We start from the raw sequence: 12,559 nt of genomic DNA on the forward strand, positions 1-12,559 counted from the left end.
ACCACAGTCAGGAACCCCTGGAGAGGACAGCTTGGCCCTCAGAAGATGGGGGCCCAAATGAGTAAACCGGGAGGCCCATGAGTAACCGGTCACGGTGCAACCCCTGTCTCTGGTTGCTCCCCAAGTGTCTGGCACCAGTGTGCCACGCACTGTGCATACATCTTCCCTTTATTCACGGGTCAGGCCAGGGATTAAAGGACTATCGTACTTATTCTAGGGGTGTGAAAATTGACTCTCAAAATCCCACCACTAGCAGAAATGGTTGAGGCGGGATTCGAACCCTATTTCCTTTCTCAGAGCTGTCACAAGCTCCCTGAGGGGCGCGGATCCAGCCTGTTTCCATAGAAACAGGCACCCGGCGTCTCTATAGTAATAGAGGCAATGGTTTCTTAAAGTTTTCATTTATTGGTTTCAGAGGGAGGCATCGATTTGTGGTTTTACCCATTTACGCGGTCATTGGTTGTGCCCCGACCGGGAATCGAACCCTCAGTCTTGGGGTTTTAGGGCAACGACCCAACTGACTGAGCGACTAGTGCCTGATTTTTTCTGTCCCCTCCCCCCCTCCGTCGCTGTCTGGTGCGGTTGCCCAACGGGTGACGTCACCGAGCAGCGACTCCTCTTGCAAGCTCCTCACCGGTGCCGGAAGTGAGCGGAGAGGTGCCGGAAGCAGCAGGCAGAAGGGGCTGGTGGACTAGACGGCAGCATGCGGCAGTCGGGGCGGGTGAGGTGCGGCGGCCGGGGAGGTGGGCGGTGCGGGCTGGTGGCTGATGGGGGCCGCAGAGCTCACCGTTCGCCTCTCACCCCCGTAGTCCCGGTACCAGAAGCGCGCGCGCGCCCAGGCTCAACAGCGCAACCTCGAGGCCTATGCCGCGCGGCCGCATTCGTTCGTGTTCGCCCGCGGCCGTGCGGGTCGCGGAGTGCGGCAGCTCAGCCTGGACCTACGGCGGGTCATGGAGCCGCTCACGGCCACTCGCCTGCAGGTCCGCACCCCTCCAGCCCACCTCCACCTGTCCTGCCTGGGTCGCGTCTTTGAGGCTGCCGGGGTGGCTCCAACCGCGCGGGGCCTCCTTCTATTTGGTTGGAGAAAGGGACCTTTATGGGGACTACCGTGCTGCCTCTTGGAGCTTTGCGGGACAGCAGCGAGGGCGTGCGGGTGAACGCACTCAGGTTAGGGCTTGTCTGGGTGCCTGAGACTGGTGATTAAGAGGGGACTCAAATCGGCAAACCTGGGTTGGAAACTTGACTTCCCTCAAAGGTCTAGAGCAGGGTTGTCAAACTCACTTTCACCGGGGGCCACATCAGCCTCGCGGTTGCCTTCAAAGGGACGAATGTAATTTCAACTCCTTAACAGTTAAGGAGTAGTTACATTTATACAGTCCTAAAATTATTTTTGCCCTTTGAAGGCAACTGCGAGGCTGATGTGGCCCCTGGTGAAAAGGAGTTTGATGCCCCTGGTAGAACAAGTTAGGTAACTTTGCTGGGCTTCAGCTGGCTCATCTGCAAAATGGGGCAATGCATACAGTAGACAAGGAACAAAAGCGGTAGTAGAACTAAAGTCTGATTAGCTGTAAAGATCAAGAGCATTCTGCTACCCTCTCACCCCCTTCTCTGAAAGGGTAGGTGCAAGAAAGGGCATAACAGTTTAAATTTAAAACCTTTGCTCAAAAAGGGGGTCTTTAATTGTTTCTCTTTCTTTATAATACCAGATACGAAAGAAAAATTCTCTGAAGGATTGTGTGGCAGTGGCTGGGCCTCTTGGGGTCACCCATTTCCTGATACTGAGCAAAACGGAGACCAATATCTATTTTGTGAGTGGATGCCTGCACCCATCTTCCCTACACCCTCCTTCTCCCCCAACTCTCTTGATGAACCCATGTGCCTCTGAGTCGCCATGATTCTGGCTTCAAAGTAAACGCTCTGAAGAGATGGGGCAAAGGTTCTCACTCCCCCTGCTCCCTATATGGATGCCTCAACCCTCATTTTGATCTTTACTTCTGTAGAAGCTGATGCGCCTCCCAGGAGGCCCCACTTTGACCTTCCGGATCAATAAGGTAAGGTGGGAGATAGTATGAGGACCATGTGGGGTAGGAGCTGGCGCCAGTCATGTGTGATTGGTGGTCACCCACTCCTCACCCTGCCCTGCAGTACACACTGGTTCGTGACGTGGTCTCCTCTCTGCGCCGCCACCGCATGCACGAGCAGCAGTTCACCCACCCTCCCCTCCTGGTGCTCAACAGCTTCGGCCCCCATGGCATGCACGTGAAACTTATGGCCACTATGTTCCAGAACCTGTTTCCCTCCATCAACGTACACCAGGTGGGCAGGGCCTGGTGTGGTGTCAGATGTGGGTGCATTCAGCAGGTAGCAGGTACCACACAGGCCCTGGGGTTGATGGCTCAGTCCTCACTTCCCAGCACTGGAACGGAGAGCTCCAGCTCCCAAGGTCAAATCTCACATGTGTGTCCTGGGGCAAGAGGTTCCCCATGAGCTGCCTTCCCTTCTGGCAGCTGGGTCGTGCCTGTGGTGCTTCATTGAGTGTTGGTTAAGTAGTGCAGTTTGTATTGTCATGGCCCCAACCTAGGAGGGACACTGAGGCTGACAGGTGAAGTTGACAGTCTGAGGTTAGATATAAGGCAACAGCTCCTAATTTTTGGCACCAGTAGGTACCACATTTGGTTTGTTAGATGTGACCACCAGGGAGTCCAGAGTGGGCAGCCTTGGTGGGTGCTGGATCCAGGATTTCTAGCCAGCAGTCCATGGACATCACTTGCAGCCCCATTGGTCCCTGCAGGGCTTGGCTTGGGCTCCAGCATATAGTGAGGCCTGAAGACAGCTGACGTGGTGCTGTGCCCGCATCCTCTCCTTTCCAGGTGAATCTGAATACCATCAAGCGCTGCCTTCTCATCAGCTACAACCCTGACTCCCAGGATCTGGATTTCCGCCACTAGTGAGTAGGGAGGATGGGCCAGGGTCAGGGGCTGCTCTGTGTGTGGCTGATGACAGTGCTGCTGCTGAGACTCAGTGATTGCCCAGTCTCAAAGTAAACGCCCTGACACACCATGAAAAGGGGAAAAGGTAGGGCTGGCCTCCGACCCTGTGACCCCTAACCCCCTCCTCACTCACTCCAACCCCTACAGTAGCATCAAAGTCGTGCCTGTGGGTGCAAGTCGTGGGATGAAGAAGCTTCTCCAAGAGAAGTTCCCCAACATGAGCCGCCTGCAGGACATCAGCGAGCTGCTGGCCACGTGAGGAAGGGGCAGGGTTGGGGGCTACCACAGTCCAAGGGGTCCCAGAACTTTCCCAGGAGCCTGGGATCCCCTGCTGAGCTATATGTTCCTGGCACAGGGGTGCAGGGCTGTCAGAGAGTGAGGCAGAGCCCGACGGCGAACACAACATCACAGAGCTGCCCCAGGCTGTTGCGGGGCGCGGCAACATGCGAGCCCAGCAGAGCGCTGTGAGGCTTACCGAGGTGAGGCCCAGTGGCTGAGGTGACTTCCTCTGGCATCGCTGAGCCCTAAGGAAGGACTGACTTTTCCTTCCTGTTCCTCCAGATCGGGCCTCGGATGACGCTGCAGCTTATCAAGATCCAGGAAGGCGTCGGGGAGGGGAATGTGCTCTTCCATAGTTTTGGTGAGGACAGGGCTGGCAGGCATGGGGTTGCAGTCTGAGGCCCTTCCAAGGTGGGTTGTTAGGTGCGCTGGGCATGCCTGGATCTTGGTGAAAATCTTGATGAACCATCTCTCCTAAGTGCACAAGACAGAGGAGGAACTACAGGCCATACTGGCAGCCAAGGAGGAGAAGCTGCGGCTCAAGGCCCAGAGGCAAGACCAGCAGGCTCAGAATATCCAGCGTAAGCAGGAACGGCGAGAGGCCCACAGGTGTGTGGTCAGTGGGTGAGGTGTGTCCCTCGTGCAGGCTTCTGCACCGATCAACATCCCTCTCCTCCAGGAAAAAGAGCCTGGCAGGCATGAAGCGGGCCCGGGCAGAGGCCGATGGGGATAGCGATGCTGAGGACCCTGGGGCCCCCCCAGAGGCAGAGGTGGCTGGCCAGCAGGAAGAGGAGGATGAAGCTGAGTATTTCCGCCAGGCAGTGGGCGAAGAGCCTGATGAAGGTGTGTGGCAGGGATTGGTGCAGCCAGGTATTATGAACCTGTTTCTGTGCCTTGGTGAACCTGATGCAGTCTCTCCTCACAGACATGTTCCCAAAGGCCCAGCGGCGACGGCCCACCGGGCCTCCAAGGAAGAAGCAGCGGGTAAAGCAGAGGAGGCCAGACCGTGGCAGTGACCAGAGGCCTTTAAAGACCAAGGGCAGGCCCTGGGGGGCCCGGGCCAAGCTGGGGCCTCAAGGGGCTGCTCAGGACTGTGGCGGAAGCCGAGCAAAGCCACCTAAGAGAGTGGCCTGAAGCCGAGTCTGAGCAGCTGATGGAATGCCCCAGATTGGGGCCCCCGAGATGCTGCCCTGGGCTCCTTCCTGGATGTCCAGTGCAGCCCTCAGTTTCCTTTCATAAAGGAGTTGGTTCCCCAATCTCCACTCTAATAAACACTGATTTTCCATGAGTCAGAGGCTGCATTTGCAATAGGGGCCTGGGGGCAGAGGGCCCAGCCAGGCTAGTGGGCCCTGGGAGTTGGGCCTGGACATGTAGAATCCAAGGGCAGAACTCAGATTTGATCCCAGTCTTCGGTACCTAGGGGTCTTAGGCCCTCTCCCCAACCTCCCTGACTGAGGGCTCCCTCCAGCAGAAAGGCCAGATTTGGAGGGTGCTATGAGGAAGGAAATAGGCAGAAGGGTGGTTGGCGCCTGCTTGAACCTGATTTGTTCTTTGTGGGCTGTAGGTGGAGCTGCTGGGGGAGGGACCATGACACACTGGGTAGCATACTCAGGCAGAACGAGGGACATGGCGGTCAATGCCTCAGGTGAGGAGTGTGCACAGCAGGGTTCTTGGGCTGGGCATACATCCAGGGTCCTGGACCTTGTGTAACCCAGCCTAGGACTTGGGGATGGGAGGGAGCGGTGGCGGGAGGATAGTTTAAGAATCATCTCTGAAAGGTAGCTTCCTCCCCAGCCCTGGTGCCAAGAGCTGGGACAGGAAGGCAGAAATGAAGGCACAGAAACGGTCTATGGTAAGGGAGGGTCAGGGCACGTAGCACAATGTGGCCGCCGTGCTGGATCCACTGGGGAAGAAGCATTTATTTCTCAGAAAGCTGAGGTTGAGCAGGGTGTGGGAATTACCTGCAGGGCTGGGTCTCCCCACACCGGACTGTCCCCTGCACTGTTGTGGACACTAGGGAACCTCAAGGCGGCACTCCCTTCCTTCAAAAGGGACCTTTTCCTGGGGACTTAAACAGCAATCACGAGGAGATAGAGGCTGTTTTGAGAAAAAAGGGAAGTGGGCTAAGAGGTGCAGTGGCAACGTTAGGATGGTCAGAGAGAGAGGTGAGGGAGACAGCCTGTGATTCAGGCAAAAACGGCAGCCAGTGCAAAGTCCCGGAAGCAGGAGGTGTCTAGGAACAGCCAGGAAGTGGACTGTAGGAGTCACTGGAAGGAGAGGATGAAAGCAAGTGGGAGCTGAGACAAGCCCTGGCTTTCCCTTTTGATAGGAAGGAGCCCTAGAGCAGGCTGAGCCAAGTGATTCGACCTTAGGTGCTCACAGGCACCCTCTGGAGGCCATGGGGAGAATAGACATGGTGAGGAAGGGAGCTAGGAGGGCAGCGCCCAGGCAACCACTGATGGGAGATGATGCGGCCTGGGCACCGCTGGTGCTAAAGGGGTGACAGATTCTGAAGGTGGGATCTTGCTGATGGATTGGAATTGGGAGAGTGCAGGGGGATCTGAGACTGTCTTGGGTTCCTGCTCCACCCCAGGCCTGATCGCTGTCATCAGTGCCAGGTCACAGGGGTCCTGCAAGGGAAGCAATCCTTCCTAGTTCTTGAGGGTGCAGGACCCCAAGAGAGACCAGTGTACTCTGGGCTTCTGGCATTTATGGACCCGATTCCTTCTAAAAAGGAGCTGAAGCTGGTGCCCTTCCTGGGAGAGGACAGGACTCAGCAAAAATCCACAAAGGGGTCATGCAGGCCTGGCGCACAAGTGCTCAGGATTGATGCCACAGTGCTGTCCGGCTCTGAAAGGAGCCACACTGAGGGACAGGCCTCATTTGGCAATGCCCTTGGTCCACAGGTGCCACACGCTGCCCAACCAACATCTCAGCAGCTGCTGACCAAATCCTCAGTAGCTTCCAAGAAGTCTTTCTGTGGCCTATGCTGGTGACCGAGTTCCTAGTGGCCATGGCCGGCAACAGCCTGGCCCTGTACCGTTTCAGCACACAGGAGCAGCGCCCATGGTCCCCAGCTGTGGTCTTCTCTGCCCAGCTGGCTGTCAGCGACCTGTTGTACGCCCTGACACTACCCCCACTGGCTGCCTACTTCTACCCACCCAAACACTGGCCCTATGGGGAGGCTGCCTGCCGCCTGGAGCGTTTCCTCTTCACCTGCAACCTGCTGGGCAGCATAACCTTCATCACTTTCATCAGCCTCAATCGTTACCTGGGTGTTGTCCACCCCTTCTTCACCCGCTCTCACCTGCAGCCCAAGCACGCCTGGATCGTAAGTGCCACTGGCTGGGTGCTAGTGGCCCTGCTGGCTGCTCCCACACTCAGCTTTTCTCACTTGACGACACCATGGCAGGAAGGAAACTGCACTGTGGCGAGGCCTGAGGCCTGCATCAAGTGCCTGGGGACTACAGGTGACAGCCAGCTTGAGGCCTACACAGCCTACAGCCTGGTGCTGGGGGTGCTGGGCTGTGGTCTGCCGCTGCTGCTCACCCTAGCAGCCTACAGCGCCCTTGGACGAGCCGTGCTGCGCAGCCATGGCACGACAGCAGCAGAAAAGAAGCATGTGGCAGTCCTGGTGGCCAGTGGTGTGGCACTCTACGCTAGCTCCTACGTGCCCTACTATGTCACACGGGTTGTCAACATTTTTGCTCGGCAGCGCTGGAGAGCCCGCTGCCCAGACTTTGTGGACGTGGCTCAGGCTGTGGAGGCATTAGACCTGGGGTCCTATGTGGGCCACCAGGTGACACGGGGTCTTGTGCCTCTGGCCATCTGCATCCACCCGCTGCTCTACATGGCTGTAGTACCCAGTGTGGCCTGCCACCACCAGTGCTGCCTTGGCTGCAGAGAGGGCCAGGCCCCAGAGAATGCTGAGAGCTGCAGCCAAGCCCTGCCCCTCACCATCCCAGCCACTAAAACCTCAGGGCCCCACTACCCTGAGCTGAGCCCATGACCTGGCCTATCTTGAGCCTCTTTCTGACCACAAGGCACTGGGAGCCAGCAGCAGAACAAAGATGATAACACAACAGTCCCCAAACCACCTCCCCAAAGAAAGGCCTGTCACGGGAGCAGCGAACACCCAGGCCAGAGCCACAAGAACTTCCGCCCACAGCATGAACCCTGAGCAGGGCCAAAGAGCAAACCCCAGCAGGGGGAGGGCTGACCCCAACTGCCACAAAGTGGGTGACATTCACATATAAAAAGGATGCACAAAGGTTGACTGAAGGCTTTTTATTGCCCTTGGCATCCCCTGCTTTGTGAGGCTGCCTTCTATTGTGGTACCACGGGGCCGGACAGCAGCAGCAGGGACGGCTGGCTTAGTTGGTGGATGGCCTAGAGAAGGAGACAGCAGTGATGAAGAGGGCAGGTGCTGGGGCTTCAGACCCCAAAGAGAATCCCAAGACACCCCCACCCACACAAAACTGGGGTCTCTGTGGGCATGGGGCATGGGGCAGGATATGTGCAGAGCCAGACCAGCAGCTACTAGCCTGGCCCTGGATGGCAGTGGCCCCTCCTTGAGGTAAAAGGACAATAAATGACCTGCATCTTAGAAAAGGCCTGGTGATTATTCAACTGATATGGGGCCGCTGTCAGTCCCAGGTGTCAGCCACGGCACGGTGATAGGGCAGGGGAGGGGTCTTACTTGGCCCATTCAACGTTGAGAATGAGGTGGTCGTAGCCAAAGCCGGACACCCCGGCAATGGCACGGGCAGCGTCCTCACGGCGATGGAAGCTGATGAAGGCAAAGCCCTGGGGAAGGGGAGGAAGGGGGCATTCAGAGCAGAGCCAGACAGGCAGCACCCCCCCGATCATGGCTGCCACGCCCACCTTGGACTGGCCAGTGGTCTTATCCTTCGCCAAGTAGATGCGGGAGATGGAGCCAAAGGGCCTAAAGAGCTCTTGCAAGTCTGTCTCACGAGTGTCCTCTGACAGGTTGGTGACACGGATGGTGGCGTTATCATCAGCTAGGCACCAGGCAAGGAGAAGCAGCTGTGAGGGGCCAGGTCAGCTTGGACCCTACCCACAGGACCACCACTGGGTGCTAGGAGGTGCCTGCCCACAGGTCAGCATCAGGGTGGCCCCACTGCCTCACCTCTGCGGTTGGGCTGCATGGACTCCCCACGGCGGCTGGCCCCGTCCCGCAGGCTCGGTGGCACGTACTTCCCTGTCTTGTTCTGGGCCGCCTGCACAGGCTCCAGCTCTGGAGACCAAAAGCAGTCGGGTCAGGGCTCACCCTAGCACAGCAGAGGGACAGCGCAACCCAAGATGCTGGTGTTTCCAGGCCTGGCCCAGCCCAGGCACTATCTGTCAAAGCCACAGGCACCCAGATGGTCCCTCAGAGACCTGGTGGCCATGATGACATAAGGGCCACATCCAGGAAGCCAGCAGTACACAGAGCAGAAGCCACAGGTGTTGACACAGCCTGAGGTGCTCAGAGGGCTGAGAGCTAGAGGAACTCTGCCCAGCCAACACAGAGAAACACAGGCATGTGAGGCAGGTACAGTCCCCTGGTCCCACACACGTGGCACTTAACAAGAAGACTGCACACAGGGGTGAAATTCAGAGTGTGTGAAGTCATTTAGAGTTGTGTGAACTCACACTCACCAGCAGCAAATCACACTGAAGGACACAGACTGTAGACAGTCACTTGTGTGAGTCTATTCAGAGGTGTGCGTGTGCATGCACAGAAACACATACAGGGCAGCAACCGTGCCCATGCAGACAGAGCACACTCATGTCAGGACCATCACAAAATCAGCAGCAGAATCACAGCGGGCGAGTCTCACATACAGGGGTCCACCGTCTCCCAACCACGCACGGTGTAGTTCACACACAGGCGTGCACACAAGCGGTTCTCACAGACCCAAACAAGAGACAGGTGCCATCACCAGCAGTCACAGCACCCACATGACCAGCCTCTCACACACACAAACAAAAACTGTAGCCACAGCCTTTGCAGTGCAGATGTTGCAGTGTGCAAGACAGTAACTGTGATGGGGACAGCCCGTTCAAACAAAGCAGGTGACAACCTAGGACTGTCAGTGGCACACAGCACCCCTCCATGACCTGCCAGCCACACCCCCAGGTCCCAGCACCTCCAGGCAGTTTCTCCTTCTCGCCAGTGGACAGGCCCAGCTGTTCTGCCAGCTCCTTCTGCATGGGCCCTAGCGTGTCCTTGTAGGGACAGCGGGTGGTCCAGTGGTCACCCTTGCAGATACGGCAGGACACGATCTTCTGGCCCTTGAGCTTGTTCATTGGGTCCTCCTCTTCCTGGCAGTTCAGATCCTGGCAGGGCAGGCGGATGCAGCTCAGAAGGGGGCTACCACACACCCCCACCACCCTGGCCACTACCACCCTGCCCTACTGCCACACTTACCTCCTTGCTAGTGATGAAAGTCATGGACACATCATCACTGACTGTGGTGGTGGCCACATTGGGCCCTGGTGGATCAAACTCCGAGTTCCCAAACTTCTTCCAGTTCTGGGCTCCGGGGAGAGTGGGCAACAGGTCAGGGCAGGGGCAGGTAAGGCCTCCCCTCTGCAGCCCATGCCTACACCAGCCCCTTCCTTAAATCCCACTCTCCACCCTCTCCAAATTCGCCCCCTGCAACAACAGCTCCCGTTTCCTGAGTGCACCCCAAGCACCAAGCCCTAGCGGCTCCAGCAGGCTGGGCAGCTCTCGGCCCTGTGTTCTATATGAGAGAACAGAGGCTAAGGGAGAAGCAGCTGCATGGCGAACAAGACCAGCTTCCACCGGGGAGCAATGCTCAGAAGTATTCAGGGGTCACCCAGACCCCAAAGGGCCTCAGGCTAGTTAAACAACCCGAGCCTCAGCTTCCTGTCTTTGAAAGTGGGGACCACAGGTGCTCCCCACCGTCCTGTGCTGTTATGGGGATCAACTGAGAAAACTCCTACAAAGCATATGGCATGGGGTCTGGTAAAAAGTACGCAAATAGCTGTGCCAAGTCTACTTATTGCTATCGCTCCTTGTGCTGTGACCACCTCAGGGGAGCGCTCGGCTCTGTTCCTCCTGGCAGACAAGCCAAGAAGAATAAGAAACCACCTCATCCACCCCAGCACCCCAGACTTTTTGGGATGTAAACATCCTCAGCTGTCCTCCAACAAAATAGGTAAACCAGTTAAACCCTGCTTCTGAAAATAAAGGCACTGGGGAAAAGAACTCTAAATTCTTCTGAATCACCCCTCTGGACTCCCCCAACCCCCAAGGAAAGGGGAGCAGGTCTCACCTTCCTCCTTGCAACAGCCTTCGAGGCCTTCCGGGTCTCAATTCTGAAGGTACGGACAATCTGTGCATGGGACAGAGGACGACAGGTTTGGGTTTCCTGTGCCTCAGGCTACTGGGTCCAGAGGATCTTCCTCACCAACCCACCTGGTCCAACTGCCCCCGCTTCCTTCCCAGCCTTACCTTGAACTTCTTGCCATCCTCATCTACCTTATACTCTGTCACTGTCTTGATGTTTCCATTGATGACCTCCTTGGGAGGCGGAAGTGGAGCTGGGAGAGCGGAAGAGATGAGAGGAACTGAGCCACATGTAATGGAGACAGAAGGGAATATAGCTAGGAAAAGAAGTGGCCCAGGGATGGAGTGAAGGTTGTCACTCACCTCCTGGCAGTAGCTCAGGCTCTGGGCTGGTGTCACCAGTGGCCAAAGGGATCCCCTTGAGGAGCTCGCTGGTGACACATTTGTCTGTCAGAGGGAGTGTGGGGAGAGGGGTGAGGTGGAGGAGCAGGAGTTCCTAAGCTGAAATGAAGGGACCTTTGGGGTGATACTATGCCAGGAGCTGAGAGAGGCAGGCCCAAGGCCAGAGGACTGACCGGGAAGTGCCCTGGGACAGCCGTGAGGACACCTGGGACACCACCTGAAGTGGCTGTAATAACCCCGAGCAATGGCAAGAATAGGGGTGGCCTGGCACGAAGGCAGGCGTCAGGCCGCCAGGGCATCCAGGCGCTGGCACGGAGGCAGGAGGCAGACTGTTACAACGTCCTCCCCGGAGAAGGGGAGCGGCTGTGAGAACTGGGGCGGAGGCAGGGGAGAAAGGGGCTGACCAGTGAACATCTGGAATTGGCGATAGCCTGGCCCACATGAGGATGGAGGGGGGCAGAGGCTAGCAGGAGGGAAAATGAGGGGTCGGACGGCTTTTCCAAGGTCGGGGGCTGGCGCGGGCGACAGTGTCCGGGCTGGGAGCTGGCAGCGGTGACCCGGGGAGACCGGGAGTACTCACCGTCCTCTCCCTCTTCCTCCACCTGGTCGGCCCAGCTGGGCTTCGAACTGAGACAAGTTTGTGAAGGAAAAGCGTTGAGTCAGCGAGACCCTCCTTCCGCCACCTCGCCGCACCCAGACCCAAAATACCCCCTAGGACGTCCCCAAATCGCCTCCAGAGCCCCTCTCCCAAGCCCTCAACTTACTCAAAGTCTCCAGTGGGCATTGCAAAACCTTCTCCACGCAGCCGGAGCCTAGCCAGAGACCGGAAGTAAAGGGAGATCGAGACTTCCGGCTCCGAGGCCTACACCAGCCCCAGCCGGTGCACGCAGCGCCACCTGCAGCCGGAAATGCGCGCTGTGTGAGTGGCTGGGCCCTGGTACCCAAGAGACGCACCTCAGTCAGGGTCTACCCCAGTACGTTAAAAAAAATTATTTCTCACCCGAGACAAGAAAAAAAGTAAAGAAATGTATCACCACCAAATCAACATTACAAAAAAATGTTAAAGGGACTTCTTTAGGAAGAAGAAAAAAGATTAAAAATAATAATCAAATGGCAACAGCTCTGGCTGGGGTAGCCTGCGAACCAGGCTTGCGGTCTGGTTCCCTCTCTCCCTTCCCCTCTCTCTAAAAAAATAAAAATTAACTATAAATAAATGTTATATATATACACACATCTATACATATACATACATACACATACATACACATACATACACACATATATATACCGTTCAAAAAATAAAATGGCAACAGCCGTGGCTGCTGGGACTCAGTGGATTGAGTGCTGGCCTGCGAACCAGAGTCGCAGGTCCAATTCCCAGTCAGGGCACATGCCTGAAATGCAGGCCAGGTCCCCACAAGGGGGCGCGTGAGAGGCAGCCACACATTGATGTTTCCCTCCCTTCTCCTCTCTAAAAATAAATAAATAAAATCTTTTTTTTTAATGGTAATAAACACCCTGTTTGTTGTTGCTCAGTGGGTTGGATATTGACCTGCAAACCAAAAGGTCG

At 56.7% G+C, this 12,559-nt stretch overlaps 2 protein-coding genes and 2 non-coding genes across 6 annotated transcripts; 3 read left to right on the forward strand and 1 right to left on the reverse strand.

Annotated features, from left to right (window-relative positions):
- The first annotated feature begins 630 nt into the window (after positions 1-630).
- On the forward strand, positions 631-7,540 carry LOC114503259 (suppressor of SWI4 1 homolog). 3 transcript variants are annotated; one of them, XM_028520754.2, is made up of 15 exons: positions 631-721; positions 810-980; positions 1,707-1,808; positions 2,001-2,051; positions 2,146-2,316; positions 2,871-2,947; positions 3,138-3,245; positions 3,346-3,469; positions 3,552-3,630; positions 3,749-3,878; positions 3,949-4,112; positions 4,195-4,253; positions 5,010-5,025; positions 5,496-5,498; positions 6,176-7,540. In XM_028520754.2, exons 1-15 carry the CDS (start codon positions 704-706, stop codon positions 7,276-7,278), a joined length of 2,376 nt encoding a protein of 791 aa, XP_028376555.1. In that variant the 5' UTR covers positions 631-703; the 3' UTR covers positions 7,279-7,540. The 3 variants fall into 3 exon arrangements, with proteins under 3 accessions (XP_028376555.1, XP_035888204.1, XP_035888205.1); XM_036032311.1 differs by lacking the exons at positions 5,010-5,025; positions 5,496-5,498; positions 6,176-7,540 and having other exon boundaries at positions 657-726; positions 4,195-4,557; XM_036032312.1 differs by lacking the exons at positions 631-721; positions 810-980; positions 1,707-1,808; ... (9 more) ...; positions 5,010-5,025; positions 5,496-5,498 and adding exons at positions 4,403-4,481; positions 4,832-4,914.
- Positions 1,851-1,937, forward strand: LOC114504436. Its single transcript, XR_003685205.1, has one exon. It is a non-coding gene; the product is annotated as a small nucleolar RNA SNORD105 (small nucleolar RNA).
- Positions 2,984-3,063, forward strand: LOC114504442. Its single transcript, XR_003685210.1, has one exon. It is a non-coding gene; the product is annotated as a small nucleolar RNA U105B (small nucleolar RNA).
- EIF3G (eukaryotic translation initiation factor 3 subunit G) lies at positions 7,540-11,859 on the reverse strand. Its single transcript, XM_028521711.2, has 11 exons — positions 11,754-11,859; positions 11,570-11,616; positions 10,951-11,034; positions 10,753-10,841; positions 10,574-10,633; positions 9,703-9,807; positions 9,422-9,611; positions 8,419-8,526; positions 8,154-8,290; positions 7,969-8,075; positions 7,540-7,658 (listed from the first exon to the last, which is right to left on the reverse strand). The coding sequence occupies exons 1-11, from the start codon at positions 11,771-11,773 to the stop codon at positions 7,643-7,645; spliced, it is 963 nt and encodes a 320-aa protein (XP_028377512.1). The 5' UTR covers positions 11,774-11,859; the 3' UTR covers positions 7,540-7,642.
- Positions 11,860-12,559: the final 700 nt, after the last annotated feature.

This window comes from Phyllostomus discolor, chromosome 8 (assembly GCF_004126475.2).
Source record: "Phyllostomus discolor isolate MPI-MPIP mPhyDis1 chromosome 8, mPhyDis1.pri.v3, whole genome shotgun sequence".
Lineage (NCBI taxonomy): Eukaryota > Metazoa > Chordata > Mammalia > Chiroptera > Phyllostomidae > Phyllostomus > Phyllostomus discolor.

Bases quoted from the DNA above. Each gene is read 5' to 3' on its own strand.
- LOC114503259 (XM_028520754.2), top strand. The intron at 981-1,706 runs GTCCGCACCCCT...TTATAATACCAG, and splicing joins TCACGGCCACTCGCCTGCAG to ATACGAAAGAAAAATTCTCT. The intron at 3,879-3,948 runs GTGTGTGGTCAG...CCTCTCCTCCAG, and splicing joins GAACGGCGAGAGGCCCACAG to GAAAAAGAGCCTGGCAGGCA.
- EIF3G (XM_028521711.2), bottom strand. From the start codon at position 11,773: ATGCCCACTGGAGACTTTGA. The intron at 9,808-10,573 runs GTGAGACCTGCT...CCCGGAGCCCAG, and splicing joins AGGCTGTTGCAAGGAGGAAG to AACTGGAAGAAGTTTGGGAA. The intron at 8,076-8,153 runs GTGGGCGTGGCA...CCCCTTCCCCAG, and splicing joins AGACCACTGGCCAGTCCAAG to GGCTTTGCCTTCATCAGCTT.